Source organism: Thamnophis elegans, chromosome 13 (genome assembly GCF_009769535.1).
Source record: "Thamnophis elegans isolate rThaEle1 chromosome 13, rThaEle1.pri, whole genome shotgun sequence".
Classification (NCBI taxonomy): Eukaryota; Metazoa; Chordata; class Lepidosauria; order Squamata; family Colubridae; genus Thamnophis; species Thamnophis elegans.
Window position 1 is genome coordinate 29303591 of NC_045553.1, and position 21618 is coordinate 29325208.

Genomic DNA, 21618 nt, shown 5'->3' on the forward strand with positions numbered 1-21618 from the left:
TTCAGTGTCTCAGGTTTAGGGAGACAATTCTCACCAATTCCGATTAAGAATTGTAGTTCAGAAGATTGGCAGAGCATTAGGCTCTTTGGCCCTTGATCTACAGTACAAATGAGTTGTTTTAAATGTCTCTCTTGGGGTTGGTTAGGTATCATTTTTAACAAGAGTGTCTTTGACCATATTCATCATGTGAGTTCAGTTAGCACTAATGTTCTTGATTCATATAGAATTGAGAAGCTGAGAAATGGATGGACAACTTCACAGATAGAAGAGTTGGTGTGAAGAGGGGAATTGCAGGCTCTTTTGTCCTTTCAAGAGATTCATTGTAGTCTACGCTTAGGATCAGGAATGAGTTAAACTGTTCAAAGTTATGTAACAGGAAGAAGCTAAGATCAATGTAGAGATTTTATTAACCTCTTTTTAATTGCTTTTGTCTCAATATATTTTAGACTGTGTTTGTTAAAAATCTATACCGTGTATGTGCTCTGGGAAGTCGGGGGGGGGAGGGAGGTGGGGTGCTAGGGGGGGAGGGGAGGGGAGGGGGGGACATATACTATGAGTTAGATTTCAACGTAATGCAATTTCACGTATACTGTTTCTCTTTAATTTCTCCGTAAAAATAAGACAAGCTGAATACATTGACATATCGTAGAAATACACCAAGGGGAGGAGGAGTGGGATAGAAGGAAGATGGGTAGAGAGGGCGGGAGAGAGGATGGGAAGGAGGGTGAGAAGGAAGGGAGGGAATGGACTGGGAGAGAGGAGTGGTAGAGGGGGAGGGGAAGTAGGGTAGAGGCGAATGATGGAGGGAAGATGGTAAGTTGGAGGGGGGCGGAAGAAAGAGGTGTATGGAGAGCGGAAGAGGTATATTGGGTTTCTATTTGAGTTTGAGTTTGAGTTTTATTTCATTTATATTTCTGGGGGTATTGCTGACAAGAAAAACTGCTGTGATTATTGTTTAATGTTGTATGGCCCCGGTTATGCACAGTATATATGTGACTGTATGAAAATGAAAAATGGAAAATAAAAACATTTTAACAAAGAGATCCATTGAATGCCAGCTTCTTATTTCCCTTTTCTCCAAGAGTTCTTAATTGCTCACTCACCTTGATTCCGTCATATTGAGGTAGCTCCCATCTTTACTTTAACCATTTAGCTGATGTACATCATAGGTCCTTTGATGGCTATCTGCAATCCTGCAAAGTATCTACACCACGGGTGTCCAACCTTGGCAACTTTAAAGTCTGTGGATTTCATGCTGGCTGGAGCTTTCTAGGAAATGAAGTTCATAAGTCTTAAAGTTGCCAAGATTGGACACCCTCTGATCTACACCAAGAGATGGTTACAAGCCCTATACATAGACCTTCAACTATTGTTAACTGGTTTTAGTGTGATTTAATCCACAAGTGTGAATTAATGCCTAGGGCAAAATCCCCTGATTTGCTTTTTTTTTAATGGGAGGAGGCGGCTGTTATAAGTATACCTTTTTGAAATTGCATCTGCTTGGGACTCATAATTCTGCTCTGCAAAATAAACTATACTAGGTCTAGCAAGATGTCCCAACACAGACCTTATGTTAAACTTTGGTGAAAAGTGAGCACTTTGGACACCATCTACATAACCAAGACTTCTTCTTGACTTACCTGTTCTGCCTAACTTTTGCCTTTAATTCTTTACTTGTTCATTTATAATGTTGTGTCATGACAACTCAGATTAGCAATAGCAATAACACTTAAGACATATATACCTCCCCGTAGTGCTTTACAGTATGCTCTGGGCAGTTTACAATGTTAGCATATTGCCCCCAACACTCTGGCTCTTCATTTTACTGACCTTAGAAGGATGGAAGGCTGAGTTAACCTTGAGACCCATTAGGATCAAACTTCAGGGATGTGGGCAGAGCTTGCCTGCAAAGCTACATTCGAACCACTGTGCCACTAGATAAACAGGTAGTCTCTGACTAGGCAACTATTAGGCCAATAAGAAAATGAGATGGGTGGTAAGACCAATGGAAAGCACGTCCATTCCATTTTTATGCTCTTTCGTTCATTATGAAGGGGAATGCAAAACATGACTACTAAATATCTAGGAAGTTGAAGGGAAGGTTTATCTTGCCCACCTTGCTGATGGCAGACCTGGGTGAATCGCCCAGCAGGATCCTATGTCCTGGGAGTTACTTAAGGGTAGGAGTTGAAGATGCTAGCTTTAATCGCAATTAGCCACCTTTAGTTTATGTCTTTCCTTCTCCATCTGTTGCTTTTGTTTTTCAGCCATCTACAATTACAAAGCAGTCCAGGATGTGGAGCTCTCTTTACAGGTTGGAGATACTGTTCACATCCTGGAGATGTATGAAGGTAAGCAGGTTCTGGATGGCCAAGAAAGAATGGGAAAGGCTCCTAGGTCCAATGGAAGACACTGGGTTTTGTATTTGAAAGTATGGATCAACAAAATGGAAAGAGGCAAAGCAAATAAATCTCAGGTGACGAAACCCAGTTACACAGATTATTGTTGTATCTGTTCCAGAGAGAGCACTCTTAAGATCTGAAGCAGGAATTCCAAATATAAGAAGCTGTGAAGATCAATATTATTTTCCACCGATGACCACTCAGTTGCTATACGATCCAGCTGCTTCTTTCTGCATCTTCTCTAGCTTGGCTGTTGTTTTAAAGTTTTGCTGAGTAGAAATGTACAGGTGCTCCAGTATAATTGGGTTGTTTTGGCATGAGTAAAAGATGCATGTGAGAACAACCGCATCAAGGAGCAGTTCTGAATGACTCTCAAGTTCTCTGACTACACAAAGGTAACTTTGAGAAGCCCACAAGCAGGTCATGATGAGATGTATATACAGACGTATAGTAGGTGCAATTGCATCCTAACATAAAGACTCTTGTTTTGCTTTTGTAATTAAATGTAATCTTGAGTCTGACTTCATTTCTGGCATTTTAATGACTGTGATAATCTAGTTTAACCTGAGGCTTTCTCAGCCCGGGATTGTTGTGGAATAAGATTATAATCCAGCATACCTGGAAGAAGATGCATTGGGTCAATAGGGAAGGCTAAATTGGATCCCCTTAGTGGAATTTTTATTGACTTGCCTGAATTTTTATGGCATAGTGTTGCTTTTGATTGATCAGTAAAGGATCCCTTGCTGTACAGCTAACTTTCCCTGCTGGAATGGATGAGAGGCTTCATGTGCTTAACTTCCAGTGCATTTCATATACTTCTTGAAAGTTGCTATTTCATTGTTATGCTCCAACAGACCAGAGAATAGAATTTGAGCTAATCCACCTTGGCTGGAAAGAGAATTGAGTCACGTGAGGATTGCAAAGGGTTGCTGAGTCTCCATTTTTATGATGCTCTCCATCCTGTCAGTGTTAAGTTAGGAGCTGAATACCTGGGATTCACCAGCAAGTCAAACAAGCTGCTTAATTAACCCCCTGGTCTAGGCCTTTATTTTATTTTCAGGCTGGCTTGTCCTTGACATCAGAGAGTAGCCAGTTAGAGCTCAGGTGCCAAAAAAGATTTTTGTTGGTGATGCTGTATTGGCAGATGCATTTGAGGGGAGTGGATTCCTTTCTAGTGGTAGATTTAATGCAGCAGAGAACCAGGGCATTGGCTGACCTTGCATATGGGAAAGAGGGACAGACAAACGAAGGAAACTATTGGTCCCATTCCCAAGGAGCCATTTAAACTAGATGGTTAAATTAGAATCAGCATTTCCTATCAGAAAGAACAGTGACAATATTTTCTCCTATCCACAAAGGAAAGCAATGTGTTTTTGAGAACCAGTTTGGTTTAGTGGTTAAGTCACCAAGCTAGAAAGCAGGAGATTGTGGGTTCAGTCTTAGCTACAAAAGTGGACTGGGTGACTTTGAGCCAATCACTCTCTCTCAACCCATCTTCCTCACAGTTAATTACTGTGGGGAAAATAGGAGTAAGAATATGTGTTGAGTTATTATCCACTTTGAGTTGTTTGCAAAAATAATAAAGCTGGGATACTATGTTAATAAAGGTAAAGATAAAGATTCCGCTTGCACATATGTGCTAGTCATTCCTGACTCTAGGGGGTAGTACTCATCTCCATTTCAAAGCTGTAGAGCCAGCACTATCTGAAGACGTCTCCATGGTCATGACTAAACACTGAAGGTGCACAGAACGCTGTTACCTTCCCACCAAAGTGATCCCTATTTTTCTACTTGCATTTTTGCATGCTTTTGAACTGCTAGGTTGGTAGACGCTGGGACAAGCAACGGGAGCTCATTCCGTTATGCAGCACTAGGTATTTGAACCACCGAACTGCTGACCTTTCTGATTGACAAGCTCAGCGGGTTAGCCACTGAGCCACCACGTCCCATTACTAAATTAATAGATTAACCTAATATTAATCCCTGCCTTGAAAATCTGCCCATCAACAACACTCTCAAAGTACTGCTGGAAAAAGTTTGTTTTTCCCAAGACAACATACAATATCAGGAGGTCAAGGAGAATGTTCTGTTTTGCTGAAAAAAAAGGAGAGGGTCATTCTTTTAAGGAAAGGGGAAAAGCAACTTTTTTTTTTAACTTTATCTCTATTTTTCATATGCAAGATCACTTTATCCTCTAGTTCTTGGGCATGTTAAATCTATTGTCCTTCCCCTCAACTCAAAGACTTCAAATGGAACAGCAATTGCCCAAGACCTCTCCTTGTTTCTCTTTCCTGCAAAGAAAACTGAACTTTGACTGCAGCTAGTATCGGGATTATATACATCTACCTATAGCTTTCACTATATGGGATTCCACTCGTTTGAGTAAAGAAATATACTCACATATAAGCCTGAGTTTTTGATGGCCTGTTAGAAAAGCAGAACTGAAAGACTTTCCTCTAAAGCAGGGGTGTCAAACTCAAAGCTCGGGGGCTCAATCCGGCCCACAGGATACTTAGATTGGGCTTGTGGGGCCATCCGGGAAAAAGCAAAGGACTGACCAGCAGCACTTCTACCAGTGAAAACAAGCTCCTGAGCTCTCTTTTCGGCTACCATGGCTCCTGCAACCCTCTGCCAGCCCTCCTGAGCTCCATTTTCATTGGCAGAGGGTTGAAGGAGGCTGTGGCAGCCGAAAACGGAGCTCAGGAGCCTGTTTTCATTGGCAGAGCGCTCCGGCCACTACAGGCGCCCCCAACATGAGTGATGTTGAGATGGTCACACCCACTCTGACCACACCCATTCCAGTCCCCCAAGATCAAACACAACCCTAATGTTTCCTTCAATGAAATCGAGTTTGATACTCCTGTTCTAAAGCCTTTCCAGTAGATGGTAGAAAATCAGTGCATCTAGCTAGGTGTGCTAAGTTCAAAATTGAGAATTCATGGGATACGGAACAATCTGAGGAGTTATCTTTAAAGTTTCCACTTTCTTCATCTAATTTTATCCAGCTTTTATCCAAATCTCAGTGGACGGACTGAGTCATTCATTCAAATGAATAAGGCCAAAGTTCAGAGGCAGATTCAAGAATTTGTTTCCTTATTTAGCTGATAGTTGTTGCTGTGCAAAGTGTGAAGACCAGGCAGTTAATGGCTGACTTCTACTTTAATGCAGGAAAACCGGTCTCCACTGATTATTTATTATGTTTGAACATTCCCAGATTTCATAGATCCTTATGTCATTGATACAACTTTGGAAGCCCTGCTGTGAAGTTATCATTTATATCTGCCTATCTGCAATTGCTTTTTATGGCAAATGTCTATATTAATAGGATACACTTTTTTCTAAGAATCCTGATGCAACCAGATTTATAATATTCACAACGCAGTGGAGGTTTTGGAGATAAGAAGGGAGGGGGAGAGGAAAGGGGAGGGGAGAGGAAAGGAAAGGAAGAGCGAAGGGAAGGAAAGAAGAGGGAAGAGAACAAATGGAAGAGGGAAAGGAAGGGGAAGGAATGGAAGAGGGAAGAAAAGGGAAGGAATGGAAAAGGGAAGGAAGAGGGAACGGAAGGAAAGGAAGAGGGAACAGAAGGGGAAGGAATGGAAGAGGGAAGAAAAGGGAAGGAACAGAAGAGGGAAGGGAAGGAAGAGGGAAGGGAAGGAACGGAAGAGGGGAGGAGGGAAGAAAAAGGGATGGGAAGGAATGGAAGAGGGAAGGGAAGGGGAAGGAATGGAAAAGGGGAAAAGAGGGAAGGAATGGAAAAGGGAAAGAAAGGAAAGGAAGAGGGAAGGAACAGAATTGGGAAGGGAAGGGAAGAAAAGACTTAAGAGAGAAGCTAACAACTCCAACAAAGAGGCAACTAAACAAAACATTGAATGCTAAATATCTGAGACCAGATGAGAATCATACCAGAGGAATGTAATGGAGTCTTTGGAACACACATGGAACAGGCACATCTGGCCAGCTAGAGATCTAAATAAGAACTCCTGATAGCATCTCTAGTTATCACATCTGTTTTATGTCTAACTTGCTTGGTTGAATTCCTGGACTTTCTAATTTGGAGAGTTTTCTATATCTGGCCATGAGATGCTTGGAGCCACTGTGTGTGTGTGTGTGTGTGTGTGTGTGTGTGTCACAATGGCTATTGTGGTCCATGGCAGAATTTATCAAATGAGCTGAAACTGGTACAGTTTGTTCCAGGCTGAAAAGGGCCGGAGCTGGCATCTGGCTTGTTTATTTCTTAATGACGACTGTTCACAGCAATGACAGCATCCATCTGGGAGACACCACTTGCCTTGTTTAAAGCTTTGCATGACTTCTTGAATTAAGTTGGGTATTCCATGTTGAGATCTCCCCCCTTCCTTCCAGTCCCAGAAACAGCAGTGCAGTAGAGGACCATTTCATACTCTGAATTCATTTTTCTAAAAAAAAGTATAAATAAAAGCACACTCAAGACACCCGCAGATTATATTAGGAAGTGTAGCACAAATTGTTTAAGGGACTCAGTGGCTGCTGAGCTTGTTGATCAAAAAGGTCAGCAGTTTGGCAGTTCGAATCCCTAGCACTGTGTAACAGAGTGAGCTCCTGTTACTTGTCCCAGATTCTGTCAACCTGGCTGTTCAAAAGCATGTAAAAATACAAGTAGAAAAAATAGGAACCACCTGTCAGCGTTCCAAATATCAGCAGAATTAAATCAGAGTCCAAGGCAGAGTTATCCTTAAAGTTCCAATTTAATAAGACAGACATGTTAGCACGAACTGTGGAATTCCAAATCTAAAAGCTTCCTGGGATTCCACCCAGTTGAAAGTTCATGATCTTATCTCCACACCTATAAATCCATCACATGGGCCAATCTTCTTCGGCCACGCTGGCATCTCCACCCAGCTGGTTCCGGTCAGGTGCAGAGGTGTGGAGACAAAAGACGACCTTGGGCTTCTAGAAAGGAATGACAACAACACATTCCACAATTCTGCTCCTTTCTATTCCCCCTCCCAATTATTACACTAATGAAACAGCATAATGAAATAATAGAGAGTGTGGCAGGCCAAAGATCCTTAAAAGGAATATGACTGCAGGCCTAACACCACCTTTGGTTGAAAGGTAACAACGTTCCATGCACCTTCGGCATTTAGTCATGCTGGCCACATGATCACGGAGACGTTTTCAGACAGCGTTGGCTTTTCGGCTTTGAAACAGAGATTAGCATCGGCCCCTAGAGTCGGGAACGACTAGCACATATGTGTGAGGGGAACCCTTACCTTTAGCACAAATCAACAGCCAACATCTGAATTATTAGGGATGTAGCCCAAAGTTTATAAACAGTCAAGAAAGAGAAAAGATCTGTATACGATCTTTTAAGTAATTGAATTCAAACGTGTAAATTGCAGCTTAAATTGCAGTGTGAATTGAATTTTGACTGTAATTTAAATAGCTTGCCTGCAAGAAATTTTAATTGAGGGTTGTTGAAATTAGTTCCATGCTTAAAAAGTGCATCTTTGTAGAATCATTTTACTAAATTCTGAAAATAATTTATGATTGTGAAATCATTTTTGTATATGTTTTCTCCTTCCTTGACAGACTGGTACAGAGGCTACAGTCTTCGAAATAAATCCAAAAAGGTACAACTTCTCCAAATATTTTCCCCCTTGTGTCTATACATTAATTCCTCTGAATCTTTGTTCTTAAAATTTATTTGGCATTCCTGATGCAACTTCATCTTCCATCAGTCTTCTGTCACATCTCCTTTCTCTCAAGCTTTTCCTAAATTGTGGTAGTGTTTTAAAAAGAATATTTTGGGGCTTTATGCATTCTACATTTCTGTGATCTTGCTGCCTATCTAACAGCTTTTCAATCAGTATCAAAAACCTCTCAGCACTTAGCCATGCAATAATTCAATATTATGAGGGGGAGAGTTCATTCTCCAAGCTTGTGGGTGAGTTTCTGAACGTTTTGTTACCAGGCTAGGTAACATCTTCAGGGGAGTTTAGGGGATGTCAGTGTTGATGTTCCTCTGTTTATAAGGACTTCAGGTGTGGGTGTGTCAAGGGGGGGGGGTCTTGTGTTGGGTCAGCCATGAGTCATCAGTTTGTCTTGTGATGGTTCTTGTGATGGAACGAAATGTTCAGAAACCAAACCACAAGCGCTAAGAACAAACCCTCACCCTGTACCCGAGCTACAAATATTCGCCACTATTGCAATTCGATATTAATTAAGCAGAAGGGAAATAAAATAGATCATTGTGTTTCTGGCCTTTATGATTTAAAAAGCTGGCTCACTGAGGCCCTGAGGTCACTATTTGGTAAAAGAAGCAAGAAAAGAACCAAGAAGGCATGCCAATAGTTAATTCATGAGACGGGAACATGTCTGGTTTCTCAGATGCCTTGAAGAGTGCTAGGAGTCAACAGATTATGAAAAAATGAGGATACAATGAAATTATTCTGCAAGTTGAATAGAATAGAATAGAAATCTGTATTGGCCAAGTGTGATTGGACACACAAGGAATTTGTCTTTGGTGCATATGATCTCAGTGTACATAAACAAAAATAAAATAGAATGCATTCATCAAGAATCATAAGATACAACACTTAGTGATAATCATAGGTTACTAATAATACTAGGAAACAAAACAATATAAATTGTAAAGGTACAAGTAACATGGTTATAGTCACAAGTAGGAAGAGATAGGTCCTAGGAAAGATGAGAATAATAATAGTATTACAGTCTTAGCAGGGGTGGGTTCCTGCCAGTTCTAACCTCTTCTATAGAAGAGGTTCCACAAATTACAGTGCCATTTAGGACTGGTTCCAGCTCCCTTCCCCCGCCCGTCCGCACATCATCAAGATGAAGAGCGAGAGGAGGAATTCTGGGAGTTGAAGTCCACAAGTCTTAAAACTGTCAAGTTTGAACACCCCTGGGGTTCTTTATTCTAAAGGGTTAGGGGTGCAAGGGTCTTGTAACTTCACAGCTTTAAGACTTGCGTGCTTCAAATGCCAGAGTTTCTGAACCAGCATTTTGGTTGCTAAGCAAGAGCGTTGTTAAGTGAATTTCACCACATTTTACAAGTTGGCCATGCCCACCCAGTCACATGGCTGACAAGCCACTCCCACCCAGTCACATGACTAGCACGCCACTCCCACAAAGCAGGCCACACCTACAGAAGAGGTTCTAAAAAATTTGAAACCCACCACTGAGTCTTAGTAAATAATTTGACAGTGTTGTGGGAATTAGTTGTTAAGCAGAGTGATGGCATTCGGGGAAAAACTCTGCTTGTGTCTAGTTCTGGTGTGCAGTGCCCTATAGCATCGTTTTGAGGGTAGAAGTTGAGACAAATTGAGTTAAGAGTTAAATCTTGTTAACAGTGTGACGATCTAACAGCAAGCTCTTTTACCAGGAGCAGACTTCAAGACAGGTGTGCAAACAGCAAAAGCCTGGATTAGAAATAGAACCAGTTTGTGGATAATTGGATTATGAGGAATGTTTGCAGCATTCAATCTAAGGGGCACATGCAGCCAGATTTTGAGGTCACATTTAACTACTTTGGTGGTTAAGGACTATGGAGGATGTGGGTGTGTTTAAGTAAGTCACTGTAACTGATTTTTAAAAATTATGACGCAAAGTAGGCAAATGAGTCCATATTTGTGTTGCCTCAATTATGAAAAATTCAATTTTTTATAATGCAAAATTTATTTTGATTTATTCCATCTTCTTAAGGCAAAGAGTGAAAAGTTCTACCAGTGAGGTATTCTATAAAGAATGCAGAAAGGGAATAAGACTTAATCCAACAAAATAATTAAAGGCATGACGTGAGGAAAAAAAATGTCACTAAAACTAGTTTTTGTCAAAACTGTTTGTTAAACTTCTCTATATCTTACACTCGTTGCAGAGTGTCTATGCTTCTTCCGTAACTCTTGCCATTTCCACCTTTAAATTTCTCACTCAGAAGATCTCATTGGCTTCAGCCAGCCTGAACTTTTTCAGTGTTCTTGAGCTGGGGTCTCCAACCTTGGCAACTTTAAGCCTGGAGGACTTTAAATTCTGGAAGTTGAAGTCCTCCAGGCTTAAAGTTGCCAAGGTTGGAGACCTCTGTTCTTGAGCCATACTCCTCACTTTGGTAGGGTGCACTATGTGCCGGGGGTTGTCATAATCCCAAAAATGTCCCCTGCCCCCAAAGACTGCCTGCTGTTTTAGTGCCGATGCAACAATTTTCAGCACTGATCCTACTAAATTATGGGGTGGCCTCAGTGGTGGGTTTCAAATTTTTTTTAGAATTTCTTCTGTAGGTGTGGCCTGCTTTGTGGGAGTGGCTTGCCAGCCATGTGACCAGGTGGGAGTGGCTTGATGGCCATGTGACCAGGTGGGAGTGGCTTGGCAGCCATGTGACTGGGTAGGCGTGGCCAACTTGTAAAATGTGGTGAAACTCACTTAAAAATGCTCTTGCTTAGCAACCAAGAAGTTGGCTCTGAAACTCTGGCATTTGAAGCACGCACGTCTTAAAGCTGTTAAGTTACAAGAACCTTGCACCCCTAACCCTTTAGAAAAAAAACCAGGGGTGTTCAAACTTGACAGCTTTAAGACTTGTAGACTTCAACTCCCAGAATTCCTCCTCTCGCTCTTCATCTTGATGATGTGTGGATGGTGGGAGGAGGGAGCTGGAACCGGTTCTAAATGGCACTGTAGATTTGTGGAACCTCTTCTATAGAGGAGGTTAGAACTGACAGGAACCCATCCCTCGGTGGCCTACAAGGATATGGAAAAAGGGGGAACTCTGAGCCACAGATTGCCAACTGTATTCTAGGAGTTTTGTTCAGTTAATAGGAGTTCTGGAATCAATGATCATTTCACTCAAATTTTGAAAAGTTTCTTTCTGACAAATCCATAGGGTTTTCTTCCCTTCCTTTCCCTTCTCATCCCTTTCCTTCCCATCCCATCCCATCCATAATTACTTGAATTATGATTTTTTTTCCTGGATTCAGTACAATATTTAGGGCACCATTCTAATTTTCCATGGAATACACTTCACTTTGGGAGATGTGATAGAACTGGTTTTCTGTTTTCCAAATTCCTTTTCTTTGAACTATATCCAGATCCTGTCCAGACTGGAAAGATGCCTTTAGATTTCCCTGGCAAGCAAGCAAACCAGAATCTAACTACAGTAGCTACTTTGCATTCTTGGATATTCTCCATTCTATCACAGTTGGATAATCAAAGCTTTAAACTGTCTTGGAGCCATTTCCATATCGATGCTCTGTGTGAAATGCATTAGTGTCACTGAGTCTGCCTTGATCCGTGGAAATTATTCACCACAGCAAAGTAAGCTTTGCAAGAGGTTGGGGATCTCATTCACAATGTTTTCCTCAGATCTTTAATCCACAGCTCATTTATCTTCCTGGAGAGACTTTCTTTTTGAGGGAGTAATGGGTCTTCCCCATTCAGTCTTTGAGCTGTTGATGTGCATAAACAGTTCTTCCACTCACAGAAATGATACTTAGCTGGGATACCAGAATGAAAGATCACTAGAGCCTTTTAAAAAACATGGCAGCCAATCTTTTTCTGCTGGTGGCCTAAGATTAAGAAGCATTATGGAGAGGTGGATCTGAAACATTCAATTTTGGGGAAGGAGCAGGGGTTAAATCCAGTAGATTCTGACAGGTTTTGGAGAACTGGTAGCGGAAATTTTGAGTAGTTCGGAGGCAAATGCCACCTCTGGCTGGTCCTAGAGTGTGGTGGGAATGGAGATTTTGCTGTATCCTTCTCCTGCCACGCCCACCAAGCCATGCCCACCAAGCCATACCACGCCCATCGAGCCACACTATGCCCACAAAGCCATGCCCACAGAACCAGAAGTAAAAATATTTTCATTTCACCGTTGAGAAGGAGGTAGATTTTCCAAAACTGACATTATTAAAAGAAACATGCCTAGTTATGTAAGGACACATTGATCAACTTTGTGTGTTGTTTATGCCCCTAAACATGAAAAGTTGTCCTGTTTGGCTTCTAGCATGCTTTTGGGAAGGATTGTAATTTTAATTCATATCTCTTGATTTATCTGGAACAAAGCATATACCAATGGGAGTCACTGAGAGTGATTTGGGTGGCCATATAATTTTTCTTAAATAAATGCTGTATATTAATACAAAGAAACAGTTGTTTGCCTACTGTTGGCATTGGCTTTACAGCTAAAAAATATAATAAGTTTGAATCTATATTTGGACATCAAATTGAAGCATGAAGATTGATCTTTTAAAAAGTTGAAGTTGGATGATTTGAATAATTGATGCAATCTACAAGGAAGGGGACTTTCTCTGTGATTAGACTGTGTAGAAAACTAATGAAAAATTGGAGGCAGAGTCAATTAAAGGAAGGGATGGGGAAACTGCATGTTTTGTGTTTATTCGAGTTTTGCTGCTTATGAATATAACCACTTCCTCTAGAACTGACTTGCCACCTGCATAAAATTAAGACCAGCAGAGGAAACTGGAATTCTCTAATGCTTTGAGAGGAAAGGATTTCTTCTCTTAACCCTCTTCTTCTTTTACTAATTATCATATTTATTAGCATGATCCTTACATTAGAGGAATTCATCTTGGATTAAAACTGCTGGCACAGCTTCCTTGTGTATAATTCTAAAAGCTACCAGTGATAATCAATTTAGTTGGGATTGAAAGGAGTTCTTTGCGGAAATATGCCCCCTTTCCCTGCCAGAATATAAATGAATATAAAACCATCCCACAATGTTTTTTGTTGTGGTTTTGAGTCACTCAGTGATGCTAGCTTTCCTACAAAACACTTTCAGGATGATTAGGAGAATAACTGGGGACAAGTTTAATATCTCTTGTACCTCTCATGCTTTAGATCCTAAATGTAAGGAAGATAGCATCCTGTAGGTATTCCAAGAGGCAGATCTAGTGTTAGAATCAACAAGAGGGGGGAAAAGCAAAGGTTTGGAAGGATATGTAAAGAAGGAAATGGTATAACAGAATAACAGAGTTGAAAGGTCATCTAGTCCAACCCCCTGATCAAGCAAGAGACCCTACACCATTTCTGAAAAATGGCAGTCCAATCTCGTCTTGAAAGTCTCAAGTGATGAAGCTCCCACAACTTCCAAAAGCTACTTCTGTTCCATTGGTTGATTGTTCTCACTGTCAGGAAGTTCCTCCTTATTTCTAGGTTGAATCTCTCCTTGGTCAGTTTCCACCCATTATTCCTTGTCTGGCCTTCAGGTGTTTGACCCCTTCCTCCCTGTGGCAGCTCCATTGCTATCATGTCTCCCCTGGCTCTACTCTTCACTAGACTAGCCATGCCCAGTTCCTGTAACCGTTCTTCATATGTTTTAGCCTCCAGTCCTCTAATCATCCTGGTTTCTCTTCTCTGCCCTTTTTCTAGAGTCTTGACATCTTTTTTTTTTAATAGTGTGGGGATCAAAACTGGATGCCTCTTTGTCTCTGATAGTTCAGAGAACTTCACATAACCAATATTACAGTAGCAATAGAACAGGATATTTGTAGCTCAGGGTTGAAACTGGGGCTCTCTGAGTTTGTAATTTTTTTTGTGCTTATAACTTGTCACTCACTTTTCTTCCTTGTAGTAGTAGAGGAAGAAATTGATTGAGATCAACTATCTTTGACTTATTATAGGAAATAGTAATCATTTTGCCATCCATGATGGTAAATAGAGCTGTTGGGCTAGAGTTCCTGCAGTGATGGAAGCTTGAAGCTCAGTTTCTTGGCTTTCATAATTCTCTACCCATTTGATAAAGTCATAGGTTGTTTTGTCTTTTGTTTAGGGTATCTTCCCATCAACCTACATTCATCTCAAGGAGGCAACGGTGCAAGATGGTGGGTGAGTAGCCAAGATCATTTAAAAAAAATGTGCAACAAATTCTAGAATTCTATTTTTTTTTAAATTACACAGGTTCCATTCTGTGAATCGAGTTCTGCAAACAGTTGTCTGCATTATTTCATACAGTATTCACAAGTTTTATTTATACAGAATAGTTGAGAACTGATATGAAAAAGTGTCTAGGAGATGGACAGGCGAGACTGAGGAATGCTTCCTTTTGGTAATCCCAGACCATATCCAGAATAAGCCAAGTTAAACTTTGGGAGCTTTTTTTAAAGCAATAACAGAAGAATAGCAATAGCACTTAGACTTATATACCGCTTTAGAAGTGTTTTACAGCCCTCTCTAAGCAGTTTACAGAGTCAGTATATTTGCCCCCAACAATCTGGGTCCTCATTTTACCCACCTCAGAAGGATGGAAGTCTGAGTCAACTTTGAACCTGATGGGATTCGATCTGCCAAATTGCAGGCAGCTGGCAGTCAGCAGAAGCAGCCTGCAATACTGCACTCTAACGACTGCCCCACAATGGCCTATCTATCTATCTATCTATCTATCTATCTATCTATCTATCTATCTATCTATCTATCTATCATCTATCTATCTAATCTATCTATCTATCTATCTATCTATCTATCTATCTATCTATTTATCTATCTATCATCTATATCTATCGCAATAGCACTCCCCCCCCCAATAAAACTAAGACTTGTATACCACTTCATGGTGCTTTTCAGCCCTCTCTAAGAAGTTTATAGAGTCAGCATATTTGCCCCCAACAATCTGGGTCCTCCTTTTACCCATCTCGGAAGGATGGAAGGCTGAGTCAACCTTGAGCCTGGTGAGATTTGAATTGCCAAATTGCAGGCAGCTGGCAGTCAGCAGAAGCAGCCTGCAGTACTGCACTCTAACCACTGCACCACAATGGCTTATCTATCTATCTATCTATCTATCTATCTATCTATCTATCTATCTATCTATCTATCTATCATCATCAGCAGCAGCAGCAGCTATATTTATTGCAATAGCACTCCCCGCTCCCCAATAAAACTAAGACTTGAATACCACTTCATGGTGCTTTTCAGCCCTCTCTAAGCAGTTTACAGAGTCAGCATATTTGCCCCCAACAATCTGGGTCTTCATTTTACCCACCTCAGAAGGATGGAAGGCTGAGTCAACCCTGAGCCTGGTGAGAGTTGAACTGCCAAATTGCAGGCAGCCGGCAGTCAGTAGAAGCAGCCTGCAGTACTGCACTCTAACCACTGCGCCACCGAGGTTCAAAATATTAATAAATAAGACATGCAAGCACAACATGTATATATGTAAATCTAGTAAGTCCTAAAAACAGTTTGTTTGGCAGACCTTAAATTACCAACAATAATTTCAACCACTTTTCCATAGACAAAATGAGACAGTAATTCCTAGTGAAGTTCCATTGGTCCAAGAACTCACCTCTACTTTGCGAGAATGGGTAGTGATCTGGCATAGGCTGTATGTGGTAAGTACTAATTCTCTTTACTGGGCCAACATACGTTCTTTCCCAAAGCAAATAAGGGGTTCAGGTGGATAAGCTTTATGGGCTATTATAACCATAGGAACAATTTTTAGAAACCAGAAAGAAGTGGTTACACTTTGCTTTATATCCTGCCTTTCCTTCAGAAACTCAAGCTGGCATGCATTGATCTATGTCCATTTTTTTCTTTGAACAACCTTGCAAGGTAAACAATGGTGGCTGAAAGTTACCAAGTATACTTCCTTTGTGGAGTGTGAACTTGTGAAGATAAATTGGAAAGACAGGAAGATATAACCAAATACATCCTATTCAGTGATGTAATATATACTATAGGTGATTCATTTGGATTCTGTTCTGACCTAGGCCTCCCAAGAGCACAAAGCAGACTCCTTGTCCTGATAAAGCCTCTTTTATTTAGGTTAAAGGGAATTCCTTTCCAGCAAAGTCCCGGCAAACAGTCTTTCATGAGATTTCACAACTACAGACCTTTATCCGGCTTGGAGAGTTGTCAGGCCGATACCTTCCAAACGCCACTCTGTAGCAGACAATACTTGGCAAGAAGTCAGGAACAGATCTTCACCCTAATGAATTGAACTAATTGTCTCCTGCAAACTCCCCTCCCCGTTTGCTCCTCTTTATTCCCTATGGGAGGGGCCATTCACTGTCCACCTGTGCCTTTATTCCCGAGTTAACCCTTATTCCTTAGCTGTTCCTTTCTCCTGGAAGCTCTGTGCATGTGCACATTGGGAAGAGGCTCCAGCTGTTCTTCTGCCCCATTGATATCTGACTCTGAATGCAGCTGATAACTGTCAGACCATCCTGGCCCCCTCCCTGCCTCTGACGCAGAGCCCTCATCAAAGCCTTCCCCAGACTCCAGAATTGGCCCATGTTCCTCCCCAACCTCCCCACTGTCGGAGTCTGCCACCAGCTCCTCTGGCCACTGGCGAGCCACGACAGATTCAGTATAACCTTTTGGAAAATGAAGAAATGGAAGATTATGAGTTTCCTGTGGGGTCTTTTGAGCTTGGTTGTTTCTTACAAACATTTCATTACCCAACTAGGTAACTTCATTAGTGCTAGAAGGTGGATAATTATCTGCTTATAAAAAAAGTGGCTTGCCCTGTCAGTGTTGGTGGGAGTGTTCTTGGTTCCTTGATTAGGCTGTTGTTTACTGTTTGTTTGTTTGTTTGTGTTGGTAATTCCTTTGGGGTATTCTTTATTGATTGATTGTCGGTCTGGTAGTAATCCTGTGTTAATCTACTTAGCGGTAGCTCAGTAGCTAATACACTGAGCTTGTTTATCAGAAGGTGGTCATTTCAGTGGTTTGAATCCATAGCCCCACGTAACTGAGTGAGCTCCTGTTATTTGTCCCAGCTTCTGCCAACCTAACAATTCGAAAGCATGTAAAAATGTAAGTAGAAAAATGGGGACCACCTTTGGTGGGCAGGTAACAGCATTCTGTGCGCCTTCAGCGGTTAGTCATGCCAGCCACATGACCACGGAGATGTCTTCGGACAGTGCTGTCTCTTTGGCTTTGAAACAGAGATGAGCACCGCCCCCTAGAGTCAGGAACAACTAGCACATGTGTGCAAGGGGAACTTTTACCTTTACCTAATCTACTTATCTGGGTGTTAATGTTTGGCTTCTGCAAGAAAACAGCCAAACTCAAGAAGGCACCAAGGTTCAACCTTGAGCTACAAATATTCTCTTCTAATGGCATGAGTTTCCTATTAGTATAGGATGCCTTTGTTGTGTTATTTGTTTAATTTTCTGTTTCTCATTTCTTGTCTGCTCTAGGAGAACAAAAGCTCCCTCTTTCGCACTGTACAACAGATGACCTACAGTCTGATTGAATGGCGATCCCAGATCCTATCAGGCACTCTCCCCAAGGATGAGTTGGCTGAACTCAAGAAGAAAGTCACGGCCAAAATCGATTATGGCAACAGGTAATACAGGCTGTCTTTCTCAGACTTCAGTCACATCCTTAAATTGAATAACTAGAGGTGCAAGTGTGAAAAGAAAATGTTCTCGGTGCATCTAGATATGATGGATCAGCTTGTTGACATCAGAATCTCCTTGATCACATGAGCCCAGCTCTAAAATATGAATTTATGGACTTATTTTTAAAAAAGGTGGACTTTGGGTTCAGGCATGATAAACAGGTAGTCTCGACTTACAACAGTTCATTTAGTAACTGTTCAAAGTTGCAACGGCACTGAAAAAAGTAACTTATGACCATTTTTCACAGTTGCAACCTTTGGAGCGGCCCTTGGTCACATGATCAAAATTCAGATATTTGACAACTGGCTCATCTTTATGACAGTCGCCGTGTCCCAAGGTCATGGGATCCCCTTTTGTGATCTTCTGATGAGCAAAGTCAATAGGGAAGCCAGATTCACTTAACAACCGGGTTACTAACTTATCAACTGCAGCGATTCACTTAACAACTGTGGCAAGGAAGCTCGTAAAAGGGGGCAAAACTCACTTAACAAATGTCTCACCATAACAACGGAAATATGGGGCTCAAGTGTGATCGTAAGTCGAGGACTACCTGTATAAAGCAGTCTACTTACTTGAGTATATTTTGTTGACTTTTTTCCATTTGGTTTTCTTAATTGTTTTGGCTGTTTGTTCATTTACTGTTATGCTCATATTGTCAGCTCCCATTATTCACCTCATAAAGGCTAAAAGTCCAATCGTGGCTGCAAAGTATGCCCTCTGCCACCAACTAAGATCCTTCTCTGCTCTTGACAGCTGTGGATAACAGCAGTCTGCTAGATATCTGAAACTGTATGTTTTCAGTCAAGATTCATGGTAGAGATTTTTCACCCCCTCCTTCCCCCTTTACACACAGCATATGTTTGCATGCAGGATCTTCCAGATACCTAAAGTCACAAATACTATTTAAAAAAAAAACAAGTCTATTTCCATCAAGCTGTGAATCCCACTTCTGTGTGCGCGACACTTTATTTTCTATTTCCATTTCACTTTGGATCCCACTTTTCTTTGTTCTCCTGCCCTTTTCCAAAGACTTCTTTATAGTTGATACGCCAAGTCTGATTTCACACTAGATTATGGGACAAGTGGCACATTGAGTGAATAAGCACTGTGTTGTCCAGACGCCAGAGTTAGTGCTTGAGGAACAGGTGCTGGAGATGTTGATTCTAAAGAGCTCTAGAGGATGGAAATACCCCCAAATCCACCAGACACCTATTTTCCCTTGCGCACAACAAACATCCTCCAATTGCTTGGCACTTTTTAAATATGTTGGACTTCATAACTAGGAATAGGAGGGTGAACTTGCAGCCACAACTCAATTCCTCTAGTCTGCACACCTATCCTATCCTATCCTATCCTATCCTATCCTATCCTTTCCATTACATACATACATACATACATACATACATACATACATACATACATACATACATACATACATACAAGTAAAGGTAAAGGATCCCCTCGCACATATATGCTAGTTGTTCCTGACTCTAGGGGGCGGTGCTCATCTCCATTTCAAGAGATGAGTACTGAAGAGCCAATGCTGTCCAAAGACATCTCTGTGGTCATGTAGCCAGCATGACTAAAGGTCGAAGGTGCACGGAACAATACTGCAAGACTGTCAAACTTCCCTTGATTGATACTAGATTAAAAGCTGTGCAGGCAGAGATTCCTTCGACCTAAAAGGTGGTTCCTATTTTTCTACTTGCATTTTTACATGTTTTCGAACTGCTAGGTTGGCAGAAGCTGGGACAAGTAACAGGAGCTTACTCTATTACACGGCGCTAGGGATCCGAACCGCTGAACTGCCGACCTTCTGATCGACAAGCTCAGTGTCTTAGCCAGTGAGCCACCGACATTCATTCATTCATGCATATATTTGTGTGAAAGGGAGACTTGGAAATTAAGCAGAATCAGGTTTGATTATAGTTGGATGGCGATTACCATGAAATGTCAAAGTTTTGGACTGTGCTGGAAAGTTGCAGAGCTTCCTAGAAATGTCAATAGCAAACTACTTCCATATGGCTGCCAACAATACTGCAAGATTATCAAACTTCCCTTGACTGGTACTAGATTAAAAGCTGTGCAGGCAGGGATTCCAGGATATATGTACAGTAACCTTTTTGGTAAGCTAGTCTGTTATAATAACTAGGAAAGCTTTTTCAGGGGGTACACCCAGCAACTACAAAGTATAAAGTGTCAGTTCTCTTTAAAGTAGAAGCAAACTACCAATTTTGCACCTCCTCCTCTACTGGGATGGTGCAGTGGGCTAAGTGTTTGGATGTGGCTATTTGGGTCTTGTTATAGCCATGCATCATTCTGGTCTTTGGCTATCGCCCATCTTGAGCGATCCAGTCCTCATATACATTGGCTCTAGAAAGGTCCAACATTTGGATCCCAAGTAGGCAAGGATGCTTTGAATCCAACACTAGCAATATCCAGATTCTGTGCACCAGTCAGTTATTGGAGATATTAATGCCCATCCAAATCAGATACTCTGGAAGTTTTGTTTATGTGGGGTCCTTGGTCCTTGGTGCTTTCAGAGCTTGGTAGTTTTCATTAACAAACCAGATAACATCATTCTCTTCCATTTAGTTTATGTCATGTTTTAGTTTGGTACGTGTTCACAGTTTTGTTTTGTTCGCTGCTTAGAGTGACTACAAGTGAGGCAGAATAAATGGATTAAAGAAATAAAATGTAAAAGAAACCCGTAGATCAGGAGTGTCCAACTTTGGCAGCTTTAAGATCTGTGGACTTCTTTGATTCCCAGAATTCCCCTGGGAGTTGATGTCCATAAGTGTTAAAGTTGCCTTGGATACTAAACGTATTTATGGCCAGAATGTTGCTTCAGCAGCAGCATTTGCTGAGCATTTCAGTTCTTGTTTGAAGCTTCCTAAATGATTGTAGAACTGCATAGGGGAAAGTTTGGAAAACTCATGGATACTGCTACCCTTAAAGTGGGATCTCTGCAGTGGGGAACTTCTTACTTCCTGTTCCAGATTTTGTTATTAAATTATTAAGGCATATATACATTTTACAGAGAGAGAGAGAGAGGGAGGGAGGGAGGGAGGGAGAGAGAGAGAGAGAAGGAGGGAGAGAGAGAGAGAGAGAGAAAGACAGAGAGAGACAGAGAGACATTGACATATTGAGTGGGGGCTCAAGGAACATGGTGGCTCAGTGGCTAAAACACTGAGCTTGTCGATCAGAAGTTCAGCAGTTTGAATCCCTAGTGCCATATAATGGAGTGAGCTCCCGTTACTTGTCCCAGCTTCTGCCAACCTCGCAGTTCAAAAGCATGTAAAAAATGCAAGTAGAAAAATAGGAACCACCTTTAGTGGGAAGGTAACAGCGTTCTGTGTGTCTTCGGCATTTAGTCATGCTGGCCACATGATCACGGAGACATCTTCAGATAGCACTGGCTCTTTGGCTTAGAAACAGAGATGAGCACTGCCCCCTAGAGTCGGGAATGACTAGCACATATGTGAGAGGGGAACCTTTTTTACCTTTATACTTCCTTTAGCTATGCAAAATTCTTTCACGTTTTCCTCGAATCTGGGCAGTGTTACTTTCCCTTATATGAAGTGTTCCGTTAGCTTTCAGTGATATGCAGATAAAAGAAGACTTTTAAAAACATCTGCTGGAAATAGATATAATTGGCTCTAGGATTTGGGTTCTTAGTTTAATTGAAAAGTTATTGTCATTAAGGAGGCAAATGTTATCTGTCCGGATTTTTTAGGTCTCTCTCTTTGCCCTTGTCCCAAATGTGCTTTTTTCAAAAGGCAACAGGACTTTCTTGTTTTTTTTCCTTGAAGACGTTTCGCTTCTCATCCAAGAAGCTTCTTCAGTTCTGACTGAATGATGGAGAATGGAAG

At 41.3% G+C, this 21618-nt stretch overlaps 1 protein-coding gene across 1 annotated transcript in view; it reads left to right on the forward strand.

Annotated features, from left to right (window-relative positions):
• DOCK5 (dedicator of cytokinesis 5) overlaps nucleotides 1-21618 on the forward strand; it is a 143888-nt gene that overhangs the window by 28669 nt on the left and 93601 nt on the right. The window contains exons 2-6 of the mRNA XM_032229966.1: nucleotides 2268-2351; nucleotides 7974-8014; nucleotides 14179-14234; nucleotides 15634-15730; nucleotides 17543-17691. Of these exons, the coding sequence (XP_032085857.1) occupies nucleotides 2268-2351; nucleotides 7974-8014; nucleotides 14179-14234; nucleotides 15634-15730; nucleotides 17543-17691 (427 nt within the window). The remainder of the gene's footprint in view (nucleotides 1-2267; nucleotides 2352-7973; nucleotides 8015-14178; nucleotides 14235-15633; nucleotides 15731-17542; nucleotides 17692-21618) is intronic.